We start from the raw sequence: 27,806 nt of genomic DNA on the forward strand, positions 1-27,806 counted from the left end.
TCTTTCACTTAATTTCATTTAGGTGTAAAAAAGCCAAATTACTACTACTGGTGTTACTGCTGTTACTGCTTATCTTCTGATCTTCCACACCTCTAATCCAGTAAATTACCAGAGCCTATGGGTTTTGCCTCCATAAAGTTTATTAGTTTTTTTAATGTTTATTTATTTTTGAAGGGGAGAGAGAGAGAGAGAGAGAGAGAGAGAGAGAGAGAGAGAGGCAGAGAGAGAGAAGGAGACCCAGAATCTGAAGTAGGCTCTAGGCTCTGAGCTGTCATCATAGAGCCCGACGTGGGGTTCAAACCTACGAACTGCGAGATCATGACCTGAGCCAGTCAGATGCTTAACCGACTGAACCACCCAGGTGCCCCCTCCATAAAGTTTAAGTAGCTTATTTATCAGTCAGATGGCTGTGGTCTCTGCCTCTGACTTCTTGGGTCTAGTGCTTGCCCCGTGCCTGGGTAGGACATGGTGGATGGCTTTGAAGAGTTGGCATTCGAGTGCAAGGCATGGGTGAACAGATGGATTCAGTCAATCAGTATAGGAAAAGAGACATCCAGACTGCTGTGACCACAGAGAGGAGGAGCATTTATTCTAATTTTTTTTTTTTTTATGGAAGTCTCCCAGAAGGAGAATATGCCTGAGTTGAGTGTTCAAGTTGACCAGTAGAGACAGGTGATGACAACATTCCAGGGAAAATATAAGCCGAGACCTGGAAGCTTAAAACACCCAGGTGTGTGTGTGTGTGTGTGTGTGTGTGTGTGTGTCTGTTTGTGTCTGTGTGTGTCCCACAGTTTCAAAATAGTCTGCAGATGTAAGATTCACCTTGTTACGTTATTTTTTTTGAAATGTGGATGACCTAACGTGACCTCCTCAACTGGATAACATAGCTGACTTCCCTTCTTAAATATGAAATTTAAAGATTATTAGTTTTGGGCTTTCAGTCTTTGGCTGAATATACCACGGTGCCTTCTCTCCACCACTAGGAGCTCATGCTCACTCTGCTTAGAGCCTCACTGTTGCATTTCTGTGTTCTGGTTGTCAATATCCTACCCATTATTTTTTTTAAAAACTTTTTATAATGAAAACATTTAAATATGTTAAAAGAAGACCTATTGTATAATAAATCCTCATGTACCCTTAAAGCCTACCAGTGATCGAAGGACCACCTAAAATATCACTTTCTCCATGAGACCATTTGTTTTTCATTTCCCTCATCGGCTTTGAACCTCCTGTGTATTCATGGTGTGATAGTTGTCATGTAATACAGGAACTGGGTTTTCTTATCCCCTGACTCTTTCAGAGCAGAGTTTGTAGCTTGATGAACTTTTTGTTCCTTGCAATGTCTACTTTTGGTGAATTATTAACAGTTTTGGCTCGAAGATATAGAAAGCCTGGTCAGGAGCTCCATGTGGAATTTCTTACTGGCCAGAAAGAACTGACTGGTGATAGGGGAAGGACCAGGAACTGAGGGGAGAGTGACCTTGTCCTCATGAAGAGAGAAAAGGTGAAAAAAAGGAAACACTTTACTTAAATATACCCTTGACAAGGGGTTGTTAACCCTGGCTGGAATCTTCAATCACTTGGGGAGATTAAAAAAAAAAAAATGAAAAGTATGTAACGCAGCCGCTTTGGAAAACAGTTTGGCAGTTTCTTGCAAGACTAACGTAGTCTTACCATATCCTGAAATCACACTCCTTGTTATTTACCCAAAGGAATTAAAAACTTGTGTCCACACAAAAACCTGCGCACAGATGTTTATTTTTCATAATATTATGAAATGATAATTATGGGATCATTATTCATAATTGGCAAAACTTGGAAGCAACAGATGCCTGTCAGTGGATGAATGGATTAACGAACTGGGGCACATCCAGACAATGGAATATTATTCAGTGCTAACAAGAAAGAAGCTACCAAGCCATGAAAAGACACAGAAGAACCTTCAAGGAATATCACTAAGTGAAAGAAGCCAGTCAGTATGATTCCAACTGTATGCCATCCTGCAAAAGGCAAAACTATGGAGACAGTAAAAGGATCCGTGGTTGCCAGGGGTTGGGGAGAGGAAGGAACAAACAGGCAGAGCACAGAGGGCTTTTAGGACAGTGAAAGTACTCTGTATGATACTGTAGTGATATCCATGCATATCTGTAAATGTCATATATATCAGTATACCTGTCAGTATACATGTGTCCAAACCCATAGAATGTACAATACCAGGAGTGAACCCTAATGTAAACCGTGGACTTTGGAGTGATAATGATGCATCAGTGTAAATTCATCACATGTAACAAACCCATCACTCTGGTGGGGGGGTTGTTGATGTTGGTGAGGCTGTGCACATATGGGGGCAGAGAGTATATGGGAAATCTCCGTGCCTTCCCTTCCCTTCGATTTTCTTATGAGCTTAAAACTGCTTAAAAAAGATAAGCCCTTTATAAAAAAAAAAGATACGGATTCTGAGGCCTCGCTTCCAGAGATCCTGAATGCTAGAGCTGAAATAGTTCCCATGGTCAGTGGGAACCAAGAGAATATGCTTCAGAATCAACGAGATGTTTGAAAAATGTAGGTTTTTTTAATTAAAAAAATTTTAATGTTTATTTATTTTTGAGATAGAGAGAGCGAGAGCAGGAGAGGGGCAGAGAGAGAGAGAGAGAGGGAGACGCAGAATTCGAAGCAGACTCCAGACTCTGAGCTGTCAGCACAGAGCCCGACGCAGGGCTCGAACTCACGAACTGCGAGATCATGACCTGAGCCGAAGTTGGAGGCCTCGCCAACTGAGCCACCCAGGCATCTTGAAAAATGTAGTTTTAATATAAATAACATAAGAGAGGAAGAACAGAGGACATCTGAAGAAACATGCTCCCCATACAGGGAACATTCTATTTAGCTCATATTTTAAAAATTTTAGCACAAACATGGAAGGGAGAACAGAAGCTAGTACATATTGAGCACCTGTTATATGTTAGACCCTGCTAGATATCCTCACATATTTTGTGCCAGCTGAGTCCCTCCGTGACCTGAGCCTCTCATCTTACATTTGCAGGTGTGGAAACGAGGTTTAAGACATATTTTCAAGCTCACCGTGTTAATAAGTGGCACAGCTGGGATTTAAAATGAGGTCTATTGGTGTTGAAGTTTCTGCTATTTCTACTCCAGCCTGTTATTTTTGTTTTTTTTCTGAAGGGCTCACTCAATCCTAATGTTCAAAACAGTTGAGAAAAGAACAAATATTCAGCCCCCAAGTTTTTATGATGTGCAGGCACTGGACATCATACGGCATTGCTGTCGTAATGGAACTTCTATTGGGAAGATAAATACTAAATAAGTAATAAATGCAGAAGTAAATACATAAATGCAAAAATAATGTGACATTGTGAGACGTGGTATGAGGAATAGAAGTGGAAGACAGTCGTGCAGATCTGTTTGAGACAGTGGACGGTTTTTTAAATGGCTTAATCTATTAGTTTCCGGTGTGTAATATAGTGATTCAACAATTCTATACATTACTCAGTGCTCGTCATGATAAGTGTGGTCTTTAGTCCCCATCATCTGTTTCCCTTATCTTCTTCCCGTCCCCCCTGCCCAGCTCCCTTCTGGTAACCATCAGTCTGTTTTTTAGAGGTAAGAGTCTGTTTCTTGATTTCTCTCTTTCTCTTTCCTTTTGTTGGTTTTGTTTCTTAAATTCTACATATGCGTGATATCGTATGGTATTTGTCTTTCTCTGACTTATTTCACTTAGCATTATACTCTCCAGCTCCATCCATGTCATTGTTAATGGCAAGATTTTATTCTTTTTTATGGCTAAATAATATTCCATTGTATATGTGTGTGTGTGTGTGTGTGTGTGTGTGTGTGTGTGTGTGTCCGTGTGTGTGTGTGTGTATAAAACATCTTCTTTATCCACTATTCTGTCAGTGGACATTTGGGCTGCTTCCATAGGTTGACTCTTGTAGATAATGCTGCAATAAACACAGTGGTGCATGTATCCTTTTGAATTAGTGTTTTTGTATTCTTTAGGTAGTGTGATTACTGGATCATAGCATCGTTCCATTTTTAACTTTTTAAAAAAAGTTTACTTATTTATTTTGAGAGAGAGAGAGAGAGAGAGAGTGTGTGTGTGTGTGTGTGTGTGTGTGTGTGTGTGTGCGCGTGAGTGGGGGAGGGGAAGAGAGAGAAGGAGAGAGAGAGAGAGACTCCCAAGCAGGCTCCGCACTGTCAGCGTAGAGCCTGATGCAGGACTCAGTCCCACCAACCACGGGATCATGACCTAAGCCAAAACCAACAGTTGGATGCCTAACTGACTGAGCCACTCAGGCAGCCCTCTTAACTTTTTGAGGAACCTTCATACTGTCTTCCAGAGTGGCTTCACCAGTTTGCATTCCCACCAACAGAGACAGAGTGGACGGACATTTTAAACTAAAATGGCGGGGGTTCGGTAAAGTGCGTCAGGTTCACATTGTAGGTGAGATGCTGGAATGTGAAAGCCGGATGCATGACCCTTAAGTGGTGTTCAGAAAGGTCTGGGAGGGGGTTCTGCGGGCCATGCGATATGAGAGCTGGATGTGGAAGTTTGGGTTCCCGTCCACAAGGGCGCCAGAGCCTTCTAGGCAGAGGCAGTACAAAGATAAAGGCAAGGTCCCGGGAAATCCACCTCCCTCCTTGAAATCAAAATGACTGCGTGTTTTAACACGAGCTTTTTGGGCGTTCTTTCTCTAAATTTTCTGTAATTCTGAAGAACTTCGGCATGCCGGCTAGAGCCTCAGGGGTGGGTGCGAGCCGGGGGTTTGGGGGAACAGGAGCATCGGCGTCCTACCGCTGTTGTCAAGCCAGCTTTCCCCCTGCACTGCCTTCCCGCTGCTCCATTAGTTGCTTTGCGTCTGATCATCGCCATTTAATAACATTCAATGACACTTCTCTGCCGATCTCAGTGCCAGCTACCCTTGGGACTTGAGCCTAGATGCAAGTATGAAGGAGAGGGCAGCCAAGGCCTCCAGGTTGCCAGTGACTTGGCTGGAAACCCCATTGACGTTGGGAAACAGATTTTTAAAATAAATCTGGCCCTGGAAGCCATGCCATCCTTTTGTAAAGCTGTGTCAATAACCGTAAACTGTCATAATCATGCCCCCCCTCGCACCCCCAGCCCTCGGCCGAGCTGACACATATTTAGGCGTCAGCCTATCCTTACGATGCCACCTTCTGTTGACCCTGTGGGATTCTCTTGCTGTTTGGGTTGGCACTGGAGCACAGTCTTCTGTTTTATGTAATAAAGCACATGAGAGAAGCTCTTTGTGCGTAGCCTGTCCGCGTGGGTACCGAGCAAGAGGTCTGGTACACCCCATCATTTTCAGGATGGCCGAAGCTAGCGAACATTTCTGTGGCCTGGGAAATGTTTGCGAGCTCTTGGCAAGGCTTTTAGGCTCCAGTGCCATTTTGCTCCGGGCCAGGATCGTAACGACCCCGGCTTCGGTTTAAGATGAATTTCTGCAAATGTGTGTGTGTGTGGCGGGACTGTGTTTTCAAAGAAAACAAGCGACGGGTGTGATACAGGCTGATGTAATCTAGCACTGCCTATGCCCAGCCAAGCCAACGAGGCTTACCCTTTGCAGATTGTACCAGTAAGAGGGCAGAGTTTGTTGAGGTCTGCAGGAATACACAGAATTCTCTCTCTCTGAGAAGGTGGTTCTGACCATGTGACACCACACAGAGCCTATTTCCTGATACGTTTATGTTTTTGTTTTTGCTTTAGGCTATCAAAAGAGACAGCCACTTAACATACTTGGGCACTTAGCTGTATTAATTCGTATGGTCTCCTTGCCTAATTTTTTTTTTTTTAACGTGTTAAACGTTAGCATCAGGTGTTGGCAGCCTTGCGGGGGGAACAGATTGCTTAGAAATAAACACAGCTGGAAACTGACCATGTATTGTTTTTCTTCCTTTTAAGAAATGAAAGAGGCATTTGTAGAAAGGCTGGAGAATGCGGTCCTGGCCAGAATTACTTTATAGATTTATCCTTCCAAGTCTAGCTAATGATTAACATCACACCTCGGTGTCTAAATGGACCCACTTTCCTTCTTTCTCTGTGAAGTTGGCGGTTTGCTGGGAACAATAAACTCAGAGAGGTTTGCTGCGATCCGCACTGGGGAGGGTGGAGTCTGTTCAGTTCTGCTTCCCTCTGCTGAAGTGTGGTCTTCAGCACTAAGCAAAGAATGCCTCGTGTGTGGTGTTCTTCTGCTAGTCTTGCTTGCAGCCTTGCAAACCTCATCAGAGTCACTTCTGGCCTCTTACTGGGCTCCTCCTTCAGTGATGGGCAAGTAAGTGAATTATGGAATGTTGGTGCCTGTGTCTGATTTTTGTTTTATTTGATGCACTATCAGAAATGAAGGCGGGGTGTATACCAACCGCGTAATTCAACCAGCTTTTGTGTCCCCTGCAACTGTTTCGCTGGCTGCTGTCAGAGAAGAGGGAGCCTTCTCTTCTTACACCTGGAAGACTTTATTTTTGTTGTGGTCCTTTATTCCTTTAGTCTCTGTGCCCAAAGGTTGCTCTCTCTTTCTCTCGTAATATTACTCTTTCTTTGTATAGACGTTTCGATGATTTGTTGAGCTATAGTATAATAATGAATGGCTAATAATTAATTGCTGTGATGGAATGATTCATCGCTCTGTTTGTTTTTCAAAGGCAGTTTGTCCCATAAATAGCTCTCTCTCTCTCTCTCTCTCAACATCTATCTTAAGAGCTGAGTAAGAAATGAAGAAGCGAGAGATGTAGGAATTTCAGAGTAACTTTTGCTTTTGGTTTGCTTACGTGGCAACCATGCCTTTTTCACAGGCGAAATGTATTTGGCTTTTGTTTTATTTTGTTTTCACTGAGAGGGCTACAGGGTTGTAGTCGCTGGGAGATCTGAATTACCTGTCGCCTGTGTTGGAGTATAGATGTAGTTATCTGGACAAATGGAATTTGCCATTCATTCCTCACTGGAGTATCCCATTTAAAATAGCAATTGTTATCTATTTGACTGAGGCTCATGGATAGGAATTGTTGGAATTAGGCCATTCATCTATTTGGATTTTCACCATCAGATCCAGCTACTTAACATTCTTGGTATACAGCACAGCCCTGTGTATTGTCTACCCATATGTATGGACACAGTTCGTTGCGTTGCCTAACTGACTAACGTAGTAACATGTGCTAAGCGGCCTTCCAAACTCCGGGAGGAGGAGGCGAATAGTGAGTCTTGAGTCTTATAAAACACACAGGTAAGCCCAAAGGAGGAGAGAGTCGAGAAGACCTGTTACAATGAAGGTGGACCCAAAAGGCTTTCTCTGCATTGACCACTGCCAAGCATATTTTTTCTTGCCTTTATGCAACTTGGCAGAATTGATCTTCATTTTGGACTTTGAAGGCCTAGAGGGGGAAAAGAAGACTCAATTGCACATTGTCTTGGGCTGTGATGATCTGACCAATTGTGCTCATGAATTTCTGCAGTGATTTTTTTAAATGTTTATTTATTTTGAGAGAGAGAGAAAGAGTGCAGGTGGGGGGTGGGGGCAGAGGGGAAGAGAGGGAATCCCAAGCAGGCCCCACACTGTCAAGGCAGAGCTTGATGCGGGGCTCGGTCCCACGAACCGTGAGATCGTGACCTGAGCCGAAATCAGGAGTCAGACGCTTAACTGACTGAGCCACCCAGGCGCCCCTTAAATGACTCATTTTTTTTAAATATGAAATTTATTGTCAGATTGGTTTCCATACAACACCCAGTGAGATTATACACATTCTTTCTCTGAATGATTATAATTAACAGCTACTTAAGGTATGTCTGTGTTCTTTCATATGTGACACCTCGTGGTTCTCATATCCAGCCCAGGAAGGTAGGTATTGGTATTATTTCCCCATTTACAGTTGAGGATATCGAGAGTCAGGTGAACAGTGATTCTGGCGGTCACTTAATGAGTGAAGTACCAGATGTAAGCCGAGTTTTTAAAAGCTCATAATCCCATGTTCCCCTGCCCCCCTCCTCCCATCATCTCTAAACTCCTTCCATTGTAGACTAGGGGAATGAGCTCCAGTCTGGGTTTTGGAGACCTAGATTCTGATTCCGACTGGGTCATTGCTGGCTCTGTGATGTGGAGCAATCATGGAAGCCTTTGGATGTCATTTTCCTACCAGGAGGTTATACTGCTTGATGTCTTAAGTTTCTTTGCATCTTGAGAGTCTCTATCCGTCCGCGTCTACCCGACCCTCTGTGGGGCTTGCGTCATTGCCATAGTGTGCACCCCTGCGATGTAGAGCAGGGGTGGGGGGAGAAGGAAAGGAGGACCATGGGCATTTGATCCAGCTCTGTTCTGGTTTCTCCTACCAGAGAAAGGAAGGAGGCACAGAATCTCCTTAGGTGAGGAAAATCCTGGGCCCTTAAGAGACTGTTTTCTCTGACCTGCCTCCTGAGCTGGCATTTCTCAGTCTGCTCTTTGTTTGTTTTTTTTTTTTTTTTTTTTTTTATTCATCAGCAACAATTATTTGAGCCAAATTCTCTGTACGTTCAGCCCAGGGGTGAACACATGGGTTACATTCCCATCTGGCCCCCAAAGAGGCGATAACCTCTTTGCATGAGCCCATCTATTATCCTTCTTCCTTTTTGGAACAGGGTAAATGTAAATAAATACTCTCTCCGTCTTTTAGGCGTTTCAGCTTATATGGCAGGTGGTTGAGAAATGGGCAGGACAGAAGCGTGGGAAAGTATTGTTTATTTTACCTCCAGAGTTGACTCTATCAGATGTTTACAGATTAAATTAGAAAGTTGTAAGATGCTGAGACGAGGGTGACTACATTTGACTGACATTAAAGGGGAAAAAAATTTGTATTCGACACCATCTACCATCATCATCGTTGTGTAGGAGAAAGAATGAAGAACTCAGAATGACCACCTCTGAGCAGGGAGGAAAGGGCAGGTCTTCCTGGGTAAAGAGAGTTAGCATTCTAATAAGGATATTTTCACCCGTAAGTGGCGAAAAACTTCATCCACGACCACAGAGCATTTGGGAAGCTGGGCTCCGCCTGGGGCTTGGGTGCTTGTCACTCACAGGCTTCCCGGGTGGGAAGTGGGGTTCTGAATGGGGAGATGAGAGCAACACATTCCCAGGCTAGCCCTTTTCCTTTGTTGCAGTCTCTGTCCCCACTCTCATGCTGTCATTTAGACCTTAACCTTATCCTTATGTCTTTCCCCCATAGGCAGGAAGCGAAACCCTGGCCTTAAAATTCCAAAAGAAGCATTTGAACAACCTCAGACCAGTTCCACGTAAGTTGGCAAGATCATCGTCTTAATCCAAACACTCCACTTTACAGATTTCCTGGGAATAGGAGTTCATTTCTGGACTGGTGCGCAATGCCTCGACTATGGAAAGCATTGTTAGAAAGAAGAGCCCTTTAAAGGGGAAAGCCATGGACCTGGAATAGGTCCGTCAGTCTATATCGAATGGGTCACTTTGAACTCAATGTCTCACATTACCGGTTGGCAGAAAATTGAGTGTCACAAAGTCATTTGGCAGATGGAGTCTTATGAGAGGTTCCTGGATGTGGACTTTCTGCCTTTTCCATATAGGCTTGGGCCAACAAGCGAATCCCCGTATAAAGCCACTACTGTAACACATGAGTTGAGATGGAAAGATGGCATTTGGTAAGGACTCAGCATCCTGACACCTAAATCCCATCCCATATAAATAGAGGGCAAAATGAGGTACAGGAGCGTTGTTTTTTTTTTTTTTTTTTAATTAGCAGAGGCTTTGGCCCAGATCCCTAAGTGAGCTCGAGTCCTGGTGAAGCGGGCTACCCTCTCCCGTTCTCTCCCTCTTAATTTCTTTTTCACTCTGTGGGGGAGTGAGAGTACCCCCCTGTCCCACTGGAAGTGTGACCAGCTTATAAAGCATCTGCTTGGGAGGAATGGAAATTGCAAGGAAAAAAGTCATAACAGGAGTATTGGAGGGGCAGAGCAAGCATAAAGAAAGAAAGGCCATCCCAACTGAAGCTTGAGTTTGCAAGGCCTTTGCTCATCTCTGCAAAGGTGCCTCCCTTTCAAAAGGGTTTTGGACTTAACCATGACCCATCCTATCAGTAAGCGCACCTCCTGGTGTTGGCATGTGCTGGTAAAAATGCTCATGTCTACCGTAAGACTTTGTCGAGGACATTGCCATTGCATTCCATTGAAGAATCTCCTAAGTGCAGAGCAGAGTGGAGGGCTTGTCTTCAGGGTTCTACACCATAGTTCAAGGGTCAAGCTTATGTTGCACGATTCCTTTCGTGAGGCTCTACAGGATAAGGTTCCTTCCGTATCTGCTACCGAGATTAGTTCTTTTGGTCTTTTTGTTTTTGTTTTTTCCTCTGGACCTAAGACCTGTGTAATTAATAACTTTTCCCCTCTGATTGGTTTCTAGAGAGTTTAGAGTCAAATATATTGTTTCCCTGTACTATCTGTATTGGACTCTACGTGATACACTTTTAGAACTTTTCATCTTGAAATTATTGTGGATTCACAGGATATTGTATACAGAAATGTACAGGGAAGTCCCATGGACTCTTCCCCTAGTTTGTGTCCCCCCCCCCCCCAACATCAACATCTTACACAACACAGTATCAAAACAAAGTGGCATTGGTGCAAATCATAGAACTCACTGAGATTTCACCAGTACTGCACGTACTCGTGTGTGTGTGTGTGTGTGTGTGTGTGTGTGTGTGTGTGTGGCTCTATGCAGTTTTATCACATCTGTAGACTTATGTAACCACAGCCATAAGTAAGATACTCAACTATATCAACACTGTAAGATTCTTTGATGTCATTCCCTTAGAGCCATGCCCACCTCTAACCCGCAGCCCAAATCTCTGACAACCACTAATCTGCTCCCCATTTCCATTTTGTTGTTCCATGGTTGTTACATAAATGGCATCATGCATCTCCTCCTGTTTGAGGTTGGCTTTTCCATTCAGCATAGTTTCCTTGAGGTTCATTCAAGTTGTTGCATGTATCAGTAATTCATTCCTTGTTATTGCTGACCCCCTTCAATGGTATGGATATGCCACACTATGTTTAACGCTTTAGCCTTTGAAGGAGATATGGGTAGTTTCCAGTTTGGGGCTGTCAATGATAAAAACAAGTTCCTGCTTGAAAATAAGTCTTCATTTCCGTGGGACCTGTGTCCAATAGTACAATTGCTGGGTCATATGGTAAGTCTGTTTTTAGCTCTGAAACAACTTCCAAAGTACTTTCTGGATGATTGTACCATTTTACATTGTTAGCAGTTTATGAATAATCCAGTTTCTCTGCGTCCCTGCCAACATTAACACTATTTTCCATTTTCGCCATTATGATAGATGTATAGTGATACATCATTGCAGTTCTGATTTTCGTTTCTGTAATGGTGAATGGTGCTGAGTATTTTTAGGTGTTTGTTTTTCATCCATGTATCTTTAGTGGTGAAGAGTCTGTGCACATCTTTTCTTATTCCTTAATTAGCTTGCTTTTTTAATGTTGAATTTTGAGAGTTCTTTCTATATTCTAGACATAAAGAGTTTGTCAGGTATGTGATTTAAAAGCATTTTCTCCCAATCTATAATTTGTCTCTTCATTCTTTTATTTTGATGAAATCCAGTCTGGCAATTTTTCTTCTTAGGGATCATGCTTTTGGTGACAATTTTTTTTTTAATTTTTTTTTCAACGTTTATTTATTTTTGGGACAGAGAGAGACAGAGCATGAACGGGGGAGGGGCAGAGAGAGAGGGAGACACAGAATCGGAAACAGGCTCCAGGCTCTGAGCCATCAGCCCAGAGCCCGACGCGGGGCGCGAACCCACGGACCGTGAGATCGTGACCTGGCTGAAGTCAGACGCTTAACTGACTGCGCCACCCAGGCGCCCCTTGGTGACAATTTTAAGAACACTTTGCTTCACACTTTGTTCTTGTTTTTCAAAATAATTTTGGCTATTCTAGTGCTTTTCTGTTTCCATATTAGTTTTATTTTTTTATTTTATTTTTTCCATATTAGTTTTAGATCAGCTTGTCTGTGTCTACAAATGAACTTGCTGAGATTTTGGTAGAAATTGTGTTTAACATATAGATCAATTTAGAGACAATGGACATCTTTCCTAACTTGAATCTCCTAATCCATGAGCCTGGTAGATTTTGTAAGTATCTAGATTTTCTTTGATTTCTTTTCATCAGTATTTTATAGTTTCATTATACCTATTCTCTACATCAGGTTTTTTTTTAAATATTTATTTATTTCTTTGGAGAGAGAGAACAAGCAGGGGAGGGGCAGAGAGAGGAGGGAGAGAGTCCCAAGCAGGCTTCATTCCATCTGTGCAGAGCCCAATGAGGGGCTCGAACTCACAAACTCTCGTGAGATCATGACCTGAGCTGAAATCAAGAGTCGGAACTTTAACTTACTGAGCCACCCAGGCATTCCTGCATTAGGGTTTGTTAACATTTATACCCAAGTATTTCATTTTGTGGAGAGCAGTTATAAATGACACTTCATTTAAAATTTTGGTTTCCACTTGTTAGGAATCAGTATATAGAAATGCAATAGATTTTTCTGTGTTGATATTCTATCCTGTGACCATATTGAATTCACTTAATTGTTCTTCGAGTTTTCGTAGATTATTATTATTATTATTATTATTGTTATTTTGCATTTTTGTAGATACTTTAGAACTTTCAATGGAGACGATCATGCCTTCTGAAAATAGAGACAGTTTTCTTTCTTCCTTTGCAAGCTGTATTTTTAAAACTTTGAATAAGATTATTATTATTACTATTTTGCTTTGTTTCAGTGGCAAGAATGTCCCATGCTGTGTCACTTAAGATTGATGAGAGCAGGCAACCATGCTTTGTTCTTAAAGAGAAAGCGATCAGTCTTTAACCATTAAACAGGATGGTAGGTTTTGTAGATTGAGGTTTGAAAAGTTCTTCTCTAGTTGTAGGGTACTGAAGGTTTTTATTGTTAATGTGTTTTGAATTTTGTTAAGTGCTTTTTTCTGCATCACTTGGCAGGATCATAGATTTTTCTTCTTTGTACTGTTGATGTGGATTGCATTGTGATTGATATTTAAATATTGAACTAGTTTTGCATACCCCAAATAAATTCCACTTGGTTATGGGTACATTATGTTTTTTATACACTGTGGGACTCAATCTGCTGAAATTTTGTTGAGAAGTTTTGTGTCTAAGTTCATGAGAGATGTTGGTCTGTGGTGGGTTGTTTTGAGTTTTGTTTGTTTTGTTTTGTTTTTGTTTTGTTTTGTTTTGGTGTGTGCTATTATTTTCTGGTTTTGATATTAAAGTAGTATTGGCCTCATAAAATCAATTGGTAAGAGTTTCTTCTTCTTCTTTTTTTCTGGTAGACACATAAAGTCTATGAAACAAAATTAGCCAAAATATTTCTTTTTCTGGAGCTTTTAAAATACAAATTCAGTTTCTGTAGTAGTTATAGGACTATTCAGATGACCTGTTTCATCATGGCTAAGTTTTGGTCATTGGTGGTTTTCAAGGAATTGGTTCATTTCTTCTAAGTTGTTGAGTTTATAAAAGTTGTTCATAGTACTTCTGGATTATTCTTTGAATGGCTGCAGGATATATTGTGATAGCCCCTGTTTTTTTCCCAAGATTGGTAATTTGTGTGTCCTCTCTTGTTAAATGTTTCAGTCTTGCTAGAGGTGTATCAATACTATTGTTTGTTTGTTTTTTTAAGAACCAACTTTAAAAAAAATTTTTTTTTTTTGGCTTCTCAATTTTACTGATTTCTGCCCTTATTTTTATTATCTTCTTTGGTAATACATTTTTATATCACCCTCTCAATTCTCTTACATTCCTTCCCTTCACATTTTTAGTCTTCATTCGTTTCTGATATTAATTTTCTGCATTTTATGAATTTTTGAAAGCCAACATAAATCCTTCCTTGGTATAAACAAGTGAATGAAAGCCTATGTAATGCTACGCTATTTCTGTGTTCTTTCCCTCATGTGGTAGAATAAACTTTGAATATGATTTTCTTTTTCACTGTGTAAAGCCAAGAGTATCATTTTATTATTGTAGACAATACCACTCAAGCTCATGGAGAGCCTATTATTATTATTATGATTGTTATTATTATTATTTTAATACTAATGCTTAAATTTGTACTCCTAAAGAAGTAGCTTCCACATTTTGTGTTTTTCTTGGCAAGTTTCTGAGCTTGGCTTGGTGACTCTTACCATTTATACCCTGCCTTCTTCTGCAGTACTTCACAAAAATAAATATCCTGGGACAGAGCTCCATTCTTCCTAGCTCCATGTGTGTGGTCCCTCTGCTGGAGCTCTTTCTTTGAGTAAGTGATGCCAGTGTGTCTTTGGCTCAGGTCTCTGAGCTGTCCCCTTACTGGACTGGCAGCGGCTAATTCTGAATTGATTTGATGCTAGTGAGTATTATTCCAGTTAACCTCCCAAGAAGCTCAGGAGGCCGTTACTGTTACTCTTACTGAGAAAACAGACCTGTACGAGGTCAGGTGCCTTGCACATAACAGTTGAGTATCACTGCATGGGTAAGAGTTCAGGCTCGAGTAAGTTGGCCCGTGTTCGTCTTTGAGATCTACATTTCACTAGTTGAATGAATACCTTAGGCAAGTTATCTAACTCGACGGAGCCTTAGTTTCTTCTTCTGAAAGATGAGAATAAATAATGATGTGATTGCTGTGAGGTTTAGGCATCATAACCTCTATTAAGTGTCTAGCCTTTTCCCTTGGGATTTCTCAAAGAAGGCTGCTCCAAGTGTTGTTGCTGTTATTATTACTAATCCACTAAATAATTATTTAAAATGTTTTTATTTATTTTGAGAGGTAGAGAGAGAGAGAGAGTGAGCAGAGGAGGGGCAGAGAGAGGGAGAGAGAAAATCCCAAGTAGGCTCCATGCTGTCTGTACAGAGCCCGATGCAGGGCTTGAACCCACAAACACATGAGACCATGACCTGAGCCGAAATCAAGAGTCAGATGCCTAACCGACTGAGCCACCCAGGTGTCCCCACTTAATTATTAATAGTTATTATTAAGTGGAAGAGCTGGTGTGCAAAGTCAGGATTCTCTGACTTTCAAGTATATGCTCTTAGCCACATGTCAGACTGGTAGAGAGTGTGGCCAAATAGTCTGCGGCTAGTGAAACAAGAGGCAGGATCTTTTACTCTCGCAGTTGAGAAGACGTTAGAGTGAGGCTCTGGGTTCTAATTTCACCATGTCTTTGAATGATGGGAAGTTATTTAGTCTGTTTTCCCATTAAGGTAGAGATAATAGTCCCTCTAAGAGTTGTGTAAATTAAAGAAGATATTTTATATAAAGGTCCTAGCACATGGGTGCCTGGGTGGCTCATTAGATTAAGTGTCCGACTCTTGATTTCAGCTCAGGTCAGTCCTGATCTTGTGGTTCATGGGATTGAGCCCCACATTGGGCTCTGTGCTGTGGGTGCAGATCCTGTTTGGGATTCTCTCTGTATCCCCCCTTCAAAATAAATAAATAAATAAACATTAAAAAAATAATAAAGGGTCTAGCATAGTCTCTGGCCCAATAGACGAATAATAATTGTCATAACAGCCAGTAAACTGATTACTTATTACTTAGAATTACAAATAAACAATCACCATAATATGCCGAAGCTTGTTGTTCCTATAAAAGCTAATACTAGGTGACCGTTGGAGTACCTTTGGCCTTCCAGGGAGGGAATTTTGTAATAAGCTTGTTTCTGTCCCCACAGGTCTAAAATATTGAACAAGCAACGGAGAACATACACCCACAGTTTAACCTCCTGCAGAGACTCAGTGCCCCAGGCAGACTAATAATATGCCCAGTCTGGACAGAACACAGTGTCAACTAATCTAATACGAGCTGTCAGTCTTGGCTGCATCGTTTGATGCTTTTGGCAGACTTGATGAGTCCAAAGGCCTCAGGCTCGGGTGGATTGATCATTTTCATTAGAGGGGACCTGGGTGTTGAGAGTAAGTTCCTTGGATTCAATTAGACTTGGATTGAAATCATGGCTTTACCACTTGGGAGCAAGTTAGTTAAACTCTGAACCAGATGGTTTCTCATCTGGACCATTGGAGTAATGATACTCATAGGAGTGTGTGTGTGTGTGTGTGTGTGTGTGTGTGTGTGTGTGTGTGTGTTTAAGGCATTAAATGAGATGTAGGTAAAGCACTTCACCTGATTCTTTAGGTCAAGACAGATTCAAGTGACATGAGTTTTATTTTCAGCTCTGTTAGGCTGTATGGCTTTAGCAAACCACTGAGCTTTTCTGGGTTCCATTTTTCTCTCATTCTGGAAAATGGCATGACCTCCTCCTATTAGGTAGAGGTATAATGCAAGGTTAGTATAACACTTGAGTCTGTACACTTTTTTTGTGTGTGTGTGTGTGTGTGTGAAAGTCCAGATAGTAAATATTTCAGGCTACTCGGGCCACAGTGGCCTCTGTTGGATATTCTTCGTAAATTGTTTTTCCACAACTTTTTAAACTTGAAAAAAATTATTAGCTGGGCCACGGGCTGTAATTTGCAAAACTCTACATGGATACTGGGACACCAGAGCTGGAAGGGGTCTTACCCAATGCCCTCATGCAAGAAAATGGAGGTAGCCCCAAATAACCAGTGACATTTCTGTTGCTTCATACCTTTTTTTTAGTGTTTATTTTTGAGAGAGAGAGAGAGAGAGAAATCAAGTGGGAGAGGGGCAGAGAGAAAGGGAGACACAGAATCCAAAGCAGGCTCCAGGCTCTGAGCTGTCACCTCAGAACCTGACTCAGGGCTCGAACTCACAAACCGCGAGATCATGACCTGAGCTGAAGTCGGACACTTAACAACTGAGCCACCCAGGTGCCCCAGTTGCTTCATACTTTTTAAAAGGAAGGGTCCTGAACAATTGCAAAAGGTTTTTTACTGTTTATGTTAGTCATGTTTCAAGTAACATCTGTCTTTATTTCAGAATTGCATTGTAATTAGTACAAACTATTGACCGTGAAAGAAACAGTTTTGGAAATTTTAAGAATGAGAAATCAGATTTTTAGAGACTTAATCCTCTGGAACGTATTTCTGAAGAAAATTTCCCTGGTCATAAACACAAGATCTATAAAAACATCACTGGCGTGTGCGTGTACGTGTGTGTGCATGTGGATGTCTGTGTTTTCCTCTCAATCTCTTCCTCCTACTCCCTGGTTTTAAGTTAGTATAGAAAAACTTTATTTTAGGTATTCTCTGTATTTCAAAGGGATTTTGAGGTGAGGGAGGGCTTGCCATTAAAACTTTAAATTTATGTTTATACCTATGTTTATATTCTTACTTTTTCTTGTTTTTTAAATTTAGTTTCAGCACATGGGGTAGGATTATAACACACGAGGATTCTTCTCTCCTTTCCTTTCATCTTCCCTGTCTTCTATTTTTTCTTGTATTTTTGTAGAGGCAGAGTTCTGGCATGGAATGTCCCCTTAGGAGGACCTGGTTCTCTTTGGTCATCCTTGATTCTGCCAGCACTGGGATCCTTTTGTCTTTTTCTAGTGATGCTTTGGGTGCATTTATTTCAAGAAAATGCTTTTCAAGGCTCCTAATTAGTGGCAAGGCCAAGGCCAAACATCCTTCTCTTGAGTGGATTGATATCAATCCAGGTAGTATTGATGTAGTAGAAATACATACCCATGAGGGGACTGTGTGCTTTCTCTATGGAGACACAAAATCAGCCAACCTCTGGCTTCTGAGATGACCCCTGGGTTGCACGTGCACTATGTATGGAAGAAATATCACAACCAGATTAGACAGCCTGATAGAACAGAAAGTATTCTGATCACAAACCAGGAGACCTGGGTTAGTTGTGACCTTGGACAAGTCACATCAACCTCTCTGGATGTTTTTTCCATCTGTAAATGTGGGGACTAGATAGATTTGGAATTATTATGGTGAGTTAACATAACCATATTGTTTTTTTAAAATAATTGTGGGAGGGGCGCCTGCGTGCCTCAGTTGGTTAAGTGTCAGACTTTGGCTCAGGTCACCATCTAATGGTTCATGAGATTGAGCGCCACATTGAGCTCTCTGCTGTCAGCACAGAGCCCACTTTGGATCCTCTGTTCCCCTCTCTCTCTACCCCTCCCCTGCTCTTGTGCGTGTTCCCTCTTTCTCTCTCTCTCTCTCTCTCAAAATAAATAAATAAACTTAAAAGAAAACAATTGTGGGAAAATGTGGTGGAGTAATTGGGCACATTGGTGTTTTGGGATGAAAGAAAAAGTTTGGGACTTACTAGAATAGTATGGTTATTTGTATAACTATTTACACCTAGATCATATTTATCAGATATTTACTATATGCTGGCCATGTTAAAGAAGAAATAGAAGCTCAAAGAGATTAAGTCATTAAAACCCAAATTTTATTTTATTCCAAATCCCACACTGCTAACACTTTTGTGCTGCCTAATTTTACTGATGAACTTCCACTTTAATCCTGTAGAAAAAAAACATCTCTCCAGTTGTATATGATTTGAGAAGGGCGTATTTGATTAAATATTTCATGTTTTTTCTTTACCCCTTTTCTTTCTTAGGCCACCTCGAGACTTAGACTCCAAAGCTTGCATTTCTATTGGAAATCAGGTAAGAAAAATCATGTGTGCCAGTTAATATCTTGACCGTTTTCCATATATGCTTTCTGACTGGCTATTGAAAAATTTATTTTCCACTACATGCCATAAGGAGATGGGTCAAAAAGTTTGAGTTTAAGCAGATGTGATATGTGCTCTTGCTATTTTGAATGCCTTATTGAAATCAGGCTGGTGAAGTCCTGATGGAAGGTATTTGAGGAGAGTAGATAATTTGCTTTGGGACACATTCCTTAAAGTCCAAGTGTAGATCTTGTTGCCATCGGTCAGCAAACGGGTGACACATGTGATGAAGGGGGCAGAGCTAAGGAAGCACAGTGTAGACAGCTCAAACCAAGCAAGTTGAAAAAAATTTTTTTGATGTTTATTTATTTTTGACAGAGAGAGAGACAGAGCATGAGCGGGGGGAGGGGCAGAGAGAGAGGGAGACAACAGAATCCGCAGCAGGCTCCAGGCTCCGAGCTGTCAGCACAGAGTCCGACACAGGGCTCGAACTCACAGACCGTGAGACCATGACCTGAGCCAAAGTCAGACGCTCAACCGACTGAGCCACCAGGAGACCCACAAACTGAGCAATTTGCAAGCTGAGTTGGAGCTGGATCTCTGTATTGCCCATGACCAGCAGGTGGCACACTGTGAGAGTCTAAACTTCCCATGGTGCATCTTGCATTCAATGGCTGCCTGGATAAGCTTCTAGACAAGAAGCCTGTGGGCTAGAAATAACCCATAGAATGTTGGGAGAAGCCAGAGAGAGGACGAAAGAGACTGTGTCCTTTATTTCTTTGTTTACTACTGCAGTATTCCTTTTCTCTCTTGCAGAACTTTGAGGTGAAGGCAGATGATCTGGAACCAATAATGGAACTGGGGCGAGGTGCGTACGGGGTCGTGGAGAAGATGCGACACGTGCCCAGCGGGCAGATCATGGCGGTGAAGGTAGAGTCGATGGTCCCCAAACGTTTTCTGTCTGTGGTGTATACGTTCGTCCATCTCAGTTGCAGATCAATTCTTTTCATAGAAGCAAAACAATCTTCAATGGAGTAAAACAAAGAAGATTAGTTGTAGGGAACCCTAGTGACCTCCAAATGTGTGGAAAAGGCTTCCTGGGTATGAGTTACATCTACCAGTTGGTTTTTGTTGTTGTCGTTTTTTTTTTTTTTAATTTTTTTTATGTGTATTTATTTTTGAGAGAGAGAGAGACAGAGTGCGAGCAGGGGAGGGGCAGAGAGAGAGGGGGATGCAGAATCCGAAGTGGGCTCCAAGTTCTGAGCTGTCAGCACAGAGCCCGTCATGGGGCTCGAACTCACGGACTGTGAGATCATGACCTGAGCCAAAGTCGGACGCTCAACCGACTGAGCCACCCGGGTGCCCCAGTTTTTTTAACTGATAAATCTGACCCCCTCCTTTTAATTTTTTATGTAACCACCGTGTCATCATCACGCTTAAAAGACTGAACAGTACTTCTTTAATGGCATGGAATAACAGCTCCAAATTAAAATTACCGTGATCATCTCAAAGTTGTTTGGTTTTCTTTGCCTGGTGGTTGTTGAAATCCAAATCCACATAAAAGTTCACAAATTGCGTTTGGTTGTTATGTCTCAAAAGTCTTTTTTATTCTATATTCTGTTGTTTTTGAAGAATGATCCCTAAAAATCAGAAAACCAGAATTGTCTGCATTTGTGGAAAACAGGAGAGTAAAATGTATCTTGAGTGAATTTGCATCATTTTTGAGCTGTAAAAAGAAACTTAGAATCACTGCATATTTCTTGAGGGGCTTTGGAGAACTACCCTCTCTCCACGAGTTCATGGATTTGGACCATTGTTAGGAAAGCGGAGGGTCAGATGACTTGGATCCCTTTGTTTTTGGAAAATGGAGATACCTTTCCCTTACCTTGTAGATTTTTCAATTTGTTCTTCTGCAGACTTTTTGCTAATTAGGCAAAAAATATGAAAGCCTAGTGACACTATATCTTTAAAGAACTTTTTTTTAATGTATATTTATTTTTGAGAGACAGAGACAGAGCATGAATGGGGGAGGGACAGAGAGAGGGAGACACAGAATCCGAAGCAGGCTCCAGGCTCTTAGCTGTCAGCACAGAGCTTGATGCAGGGCTCGAACTCACGAGGCGCGAGATAGTGACCCAAGCCAAAGTCAGATGCTCAACCGACTGAGCCACCCAGGCGCCCCAGAAACCTAGTGACATTATATATTTTTGCTCATTTCATAGCAAAATCATGCTTCTTTAAGGCTACATTTACTGATGTGACAGATTTCTCTTCTCTCAGAAGCGCTGGGATAGAAATGAACATTTTCTCCATTTCTGTTTGATTCTATTTCCGATAGCTCTGTCACTTCTTTTATAGTTGCTACTTAATCTAAATATTCTTACTTGTTCCCAAAGAGGGCCTTTGGGGTTTTTTTTGTGGGATCCCAACTCAGCCACAAAGTAATGGATACTGTGGTCTCTGAACTGAACATACATAACATAATAGAGCAGACTGTTCTTGTGACTTGGAAATACACTCCCCAACGTTTGCACGTTTTCCAAAATATATTATCAGAGGGCTTGGGATTTTTCAGGAAATCCAGTGAAAGTCTTCCATATTTCTCATTTGTTACAAATAACTCATCACTAGGACAAATACTTGAGAGGTCATTGCTAGAACTTGTGCTGTGAATTTTGTAGTATTTTCAGGATGGGACTCCTTAAGGTCCCTGCCTTATTAACTGACTCATCCTCAGAGCAGTAACCATAAATTTTTCCATGCGTTTCCATTCAGCGGATCCGGGCCACAGTAAATAGCCAGGAGCAGAAAAGGCTACTGATGGATTTGGATATTTCCATGAGGACAGTGGACTGTCCTTTCACAGTCACCTTTTATGGTGCACTCTTCCGGGAGGTAGGTGATCCGTCAATTCAAAATCTGAAGACAACAGTAACTTAAAAGGAAGCTTCTCTAATTACATCAACATGATGTATGGTCATGGTCCTCTTTCTTGTTTGACACATCTTTTTTTTTTTTTTAGGTTTATTTAGTTAGAGGGAGAGAGAGCACGTGCACATGAGTGTGGGAGGGGCAGAGAGACAGAGAGAGAGAGGGAGAGAGAGAGAGAACCCCAAGCAGACTCCTTCCGCGAGAGCCCCATGTGGGCTCGATCTCACGAACCATGAGATCAGGACCTGAGCCAAAATCACGAATCTGAGCGTAACCGACTGAGCCACAAGGCGCCCCTGCATGTCTTCCATAGACTGTTTTATATTTGTGCAATGATGACAATGCCCCACCATAAAGTTGGCTTGAAATCGTAGTATTTTTAAATGTGTTTAGCCCTTTTGAAGATGCTGAGGCTCCCTTTCTCCTTTCTGTTTTGGTTTATTTTGGCAGAGTGGTCTATATCAATTGTCTATAGGCTAATTTAGATAGATTTCATAAAATCTGATATGTTCTAGTCTTTTGACCAGTGGATAAGCTTTACTTAGCCTGTCTACGTACCCTCCAGGCTTAAGCGTATCTCTTGGCTTTACCTTTGCTTGCATTTTACCGTGACACGGATTGTGATGCTTCAACTCACTCTTCTGACCAGCTTTTCGATTCTTGCCAGCGCTCCGTGTGGGAGATCAGACATGGAGCAGGCATGGAGACCTAAGTTCCTACAGGGCAGTAACAATAAAGGCTTATATTTCTGGGAATCTACTGTTTGTGGCTATTAGTACTGATGTATTTGTTTATTTAAAAGGTTTTTAAAAAATCTGAGTTGACACGCTGTGTCACATTAGTTTTGGGCGTACGGGAGAGTGATTCAACCTCTCTGTGCATTATGCTGTGATTACCATAAGTGCAGCTACCATTTGTCACCATACAGCACTATTATAATATCATTGGCCATATTCCCTGTCGTGTGCCTTTTATTCTCTTAAGTTTTTCATTCCATAACTGGTGTGGCTCTTGGTTTTTAGGTCCTAGTCTCTATCAAGGAGTGGGTGATGGTATGTAATTCCTGCTTGGCAATCTGCTAGTTGACTCTTTGGAAACAAACTTGCTTCCTTGTAAGTTCCTTTGAGGTCTGGAAGGGAAATCGTCCATTTCCTCCAAAAACTCAAGTTAAAAAAAAAAAAAAAAGAGTTCTTCCTGACAGGTGTTAACTGTTTCCTCTTTTTTCCTTTTCTCTCCTTACTAACCGTCTCTGAACCAATCGGTCTCCAGGGTGATGTTTGGATTTGCATGGAACTCATGGATACGTCGCTAGATAAGTTCTACAAACAAGTGATTGACAAAGGCCAAACAATTCCAGAGGACATCTTAGGGAAAATAGCAGTTTCTGTGAGTACATCATGAACCCTACTTACAAGGAGAATGTGAGAAGTCTAGACCTTAGGTGTCCCTGATTCCCTAGTATGAAGAAACGCTAGCTGGACTAGAACTTCCCCCCGATTCATGTCTGTTGAATGCACGAGTACATCTGTGGATGAGTAAATGAATGCTTTTCTTTCTGGGCACCATGTAGAAGATTCTACCACTGACCTGGTTTGGTAAACTCTCAGTTAAAATGTCTCTAAGCAACGCATTCATCTGCTGTGACCACGTTCCTGGTGGCTATATCCTGATATTAGTTTATTTTGATTTTCACTTGTAGATTTTTAAATATTTTCTTAGGGCTAATAGGGCCTAGAAGGAAGCAGAAGAAAATGAAATGGAAAAAAAAGGTTGCTCTCTTAATGGCTCATGAGGGTGGAGAGAAAAAATGTTGGAGACCAAATGAAACACCAGTTAGAGGAGGGAGACGTTGTGAGATCCGGTCCTCTCTGGTGGGTGGAGTCCAATTAGTGTAGCTTCCTCTGTGTTTTCCTGGATAGGGCCACCACTATTTGAGAAAATACCTCACCTTATGACGTTAAGCCAGGGATAATAAACCTGGGTATACTTAACATTCAGTTTCTTTCCAGTGATGGAGAAAAACCGATCTTGTGTTTCTCTTGCAGATTGTAAAGGCGTTAGAACATTTACACAGTAAGCTCTCTGTCATTCATCGAGGTAAGCATCCATGGTGTTGCTTTAGCTGTTCCTTTTATAAAATCTATTTCTTTCACCCAGATTTTTCTTCCCCCAATGGATGAAAGTGGAATTGAGTTAGGCAATAGAACTGAGGGGTTTTCCTTCCCAGATGAATAGCAAATCAGAGAAGTAGCCGCTTTTTATCTTGTCTGAGGACATGCGAAGACATGGGCTTTTTATTACACCTAAATTGAATATAAAACACCTGCTACCAGACACAGCTCTGGGATTACCCTACTGAGAATTTTGGAGAAAAGGATAAAAATGCATCTCGTATTGGCTGGCACCTGGGAGCTTGTTAGAAAAGCAGAATCATGGGTCCCAAGACCACCTGAATCTCCATTTTTAACAAGATCCCCAGGTAACTTTTGCATACCTTACAGTTGGAAGAGTTCTGGTATAAAGCACAGCTTTTTCAGACAACAGGAGGCAGGATAAAGTGAAAACATCGGTAGATTTGTCTCTTCTTCCTCTACTTCCTCTATTTTCCTTCTGATTGATTGGCCTGCCATCTTTCATCCATCCATCCATCCATCCATCCATCCGTGTATCAATCGTTCATCTTTCACGTATCCATTTATCACTTATACTCCTTTTTCTACCATTTTTGCAGCACTATAACAGATACCCCAAGAGGTATCTGAGAACAAAACATATTCTTATTAAAATTCCATAAAGGGATTCTTGATAGGGAAATAAGACAAATATACAACAAATGCGTGGAGAAAATAAACCACGTTGCAAATATAGGAGTGCCAAATATGGAAGCAGTCTAGGTAGAATATAAAGCAAGGAAATGATTAGCACCGGGTGACTATAGTCAAAGAAAGCTACTTTGAAGATGCACTCAACCAAATCTGAGGAAAAATTAATGGAAAGTATGGATAGCTAGTAGGGTAGTGGGGTTTGGTAATTCTTATACTCTCTGAGTCTGAAAGTGATGCAAAATGCCTTACAGAGAGTGCCCGTTATTGCTGTTATTACTATCATTGATTGTTACTTTTAGAAATTGGAAAAATAGGAAGGAAGAGGAGGAGGAGGAGCAAGTGGGCAAGAATCCAGATAGACAGAAGAATGTGGATTACCCACAAACAGGAAACTTAATTTTTAAGGATTTATTTCAAAATTAGGAAGTATTTCGTTTGTATTAAAAATGTGTAAGTGGGGCGCCTGGGTGGCGCGGTCGGTTAAGCGTCCGACTTCAGCCAGGTCACGATCTCGTGGTCCGTGAGTTCGAGCCCCGCGTCGGGCTCTGGGCTGATGGCTCGGAGCCTGGAGCCTGTTTCCGATTCTGTGTCTCCCTCTCTCTCTGCCCCTCCCCCGTTCATGCTCTGTCTCTCTGTCCCCAAAATAAATAAACGTTGAAAAAAAAAATTTAAAAATGTATAAGTGAAGTATAAAAAATAATAAAATGTGCATGTCCACTGTTCAGTGTAAGGGAAAACATTATAAAGGATAATTTTTAATGTTTTTAGAATAAGTCTGTTGATTACGTGTGCTTTGTGAAAAGCATCACAAAGGAAAAAAGTTGACTGTAATTTCTAAGTCCGTTATCCAGAGATAACGGTAATCTATTTGGGGGTATGTTTTGTGGTCTGAAATCTCTGGATTTCTGATGAGTTTACACTATGTGACCTCTGACAAGCCCCTTGCAGAGGCTTCCATCAAAACTGGTTGCTTTGATCAGATTTGACATATCATTTTATCGCGGTCTGCCTTTTCATTCTGTGGTCTGTTTACTCCTACTCTTTTTTTTTTTTAATGTTTTTATTTATTTTTGAGACAGAGAGAGACAGACCATGAGCAGGGGAGGGGCAGAGAGAGAGGGAGACACAGAATCCGAAGCAGGCTCCAGGCTCTGAGCTGTCAGCACAGAGCCCGACACGGGGCTTGAACTCACAGACCGTGAGATCATGACCTGAGCTGAAGTCGGCCGCTCAACCGACTGAGCCACCCAGGCACCCCTTACTCCTACTCTTAATGTGCAATAGGTCATGGTGAGCCAGGCTTTAAAAAAATGATTTTGTTGTCACAAGAACATTTAACATGAGACCTACACTCATGGCAAATTTTAAGCGTGCAATACAGTACTGTTCGTTACAGGGTCAATGTAGTACAGCCGATTTCTGGAACTTACTCATTTTGCATAATAGAGACTATGCCCAAGGAACTGGGCATTTGATTCACTAATAGCTTTTTAAGTTTTTACTACGTGAATGGGGGCAATAGATAGAGGCAACGGCCCTTTCCATCGGTGGGTTCGCAATCCTACGAGAGGGACAAAACATGAAATAGAAAAGTTGAAAGCAGGAAGGTCTATGAAGTGTGAGTCAGGGATGGCTGTTGACTTCTGTGTTGGGCCTCAGAGGGAAGGAAAGGGGAGGGGGAATGGAGATTTCAGGCCCCCTGGTGGAAGACACATGGATCTTCAAAGCAGGCTGGGATCATGGGCTCCTGGTGCTTGCTTTTAGACGTCAAGCCTTCCAACGTGCTGATCAACACTCTGGGCCAAGTAAAGATGTGCGATTTTGGAATCAGTGGCTACCTTGTAGACTCGGTCGCTAAAACCATTGATGCCGGATGCAAACCGTACATGGCCGTAAGTATGCCAGCTGGTGGGGTGGCGGGGGGGAGGGGGCCTGCAATCTGGGAATGCAGACACAAGCAGACCACGCCAGGAAAAAGGAAATGGATGGCCACAGAGGGAAAATGGAAATGTGCTTACGGTGCAAGAAATAGTCTCCGTCTTATTTTTTTCTCAAATATTTTCTGTCTGTAATCCTCAGTTATTTGCTTCATATGTACTATTATTTTTTTTTTTCAACGTTTATTTATTTTTGGGACAGAGAGAGACAGAACATGAACGGGGGAGGGGCAGAGAGAGAGGGAGACACAGAATCGGAAACAGGCTCCAGGCTCTGAGCCATCAGCCCAGAGCCTGACGCGGGGCTCGAACTCATGGACCGCGAGATCGTGACCTGGCTGAAGTCGGACGCTTAACCGACTGCGCCACCCAGGCGCCCCCGTACTATTATTTTTTAATAAAAAGCAAGTAAAAGAGGTATATCACTTGGAAAAAGAAAAACATGTAAGTAATCCATACCGCCCACACAGATTTTTCACACTGTGTGGCAGGGGGGGTGTTATCTTGTTTGTTGGGGACAGAAGAGTGAACAGAATTTAAGTTACCCCAACCAGACAAGGAGGTTAGTCCTGAGAGAACCTCATGGCTGTGAAGATTCGTTGCCATTGGCAGAGACCTCGGGACCCCCTTTAACATGAAGGGGCTTCTGTGTTCTATTTGGAAATAGATTTGCCCTTGGGATTGAAAACCTTCCCATCAGTGCTGAGCTAATCTCAGGGACGCTTGTGCATTCTTAGTATCGAGTTCTGGAATGCTGGTGTTTTTAATGAGGAAAATTCGAGACTGGCAGAGTAGCTTCATAATGTATATCTCCTATTTCTTCTTAAGGCAAAATTGAAATTAGTTTTGAATTGGGGAGGACTTTGCTCCATTATCGCCTCTGGGAACAGACTCCTGTAGAAGGTGGAAAATCCCACGGAGGCGTCAATATTTTTTGCAGTAGTGAATCTTCTTGGCCTGGGAGGCAGGTTAACAAGTTTAAAACAACTCACTTGGCAGCTGGTGACACCCCCACCCCTAGAGACTTTGTGGAGCTAAGAATGTCATCTCATTTGTCTTTTCCCGTCTTCTTTCCAGCCCGAAAGAATAAACCCAGAGCTCAATCAGAAGGGATATAGTGTGAAGTCTGACATTTGGAGTCTGGGCATCACAATGGTAATGATCGCACTGGTCTGTGAGGTTCTGGGAACGAAGCTGAAATGGGGTGGGTTCTGAGACCGGAAGGCAAATGCCCTAAGTGTAGGTCCAGAAACCTCTGCTTTCGGCCTGAGATAGCAGGAGGTTCTAAGTGATGGTTGTCTGCAGTGTGGTGTCATAGAAATAACCGCCCTGGGATTGAGCAAACCCAGTCTTTATTCCACCTCTAACTGGTCGTATGCCCTTGAGTAACCGATAGAGTCACATGAACGGTCTTATTATCCTCATCTGTACAATGAATCCTGACTACAGCTGCTCGTAGTTTTCCTTCTAGT

General features: G+C 42.0%; 1 protein-coding gene across 4 annotated transcripts in view; it reads left to right on the plus strand.

Annotated features, from left to right (window-relative positions):
- The window catches only part of MAP2K6 (mitogen-activated protein kinase kinase 6), a 122,575-nt gene that overhangs the window by 68,471 nt on the left and 26,298 nt on the right, over nt 1-27,806 (plus strand). For 3 of the 4 annotated variants that reach the window (XM_047833273.1, XM_047833274.1, XM_047833277.1), the window contains 8 exons: nt 9,226-9,292; nt 18,585-18,633; nt 19,458-19,571; nt 21,417-21,536; nt 22,842-22,958; nt 23,618-23,669; nt 26,162-26,289; nt 27,412-27,489. In XM_047833273.1, the coding sequence (XP_047689229.1) occupies nt 9,226-9,292; nt 18,585-18,633; nt 19,458-19,571; nt 21,417-21,536; nt 22,842-22,958; nt 23,618-23,669; nt 26,162-26,289; nt 27,412-27,489 (725 nt within the window). Of the gene's footprint in view, nt 1-6,189; nt 6,312-9,225; nt 9,293-18,584; nt 18,634-19,457; nt 19,572-21,416; nt 21,537-22,841; nt 22,959-23,617; nt 23,670-26,161; nt 26,290-27,411; nt 27,490-27,806 lie in introns of those variants that run through there. The other variant, XM_047833275.1, reaches the window with a different exon arrangement.

Source organism: Prionailurus viverrinus, chromosome E1 (assembly GCF_022837055.1).
Source record: "Prionailurus viverrinus isolate Anna chromosome E1, UM_Priviv_1.0, whole genome shotgun sequence".
In the NCBI taxonomy this organism is placed as follows: Eukaryota; Metazoa; Chordata; class Mammalia; order Carnivora; family Felidae; genus Prionailurus; species Prionailurus viverrinus.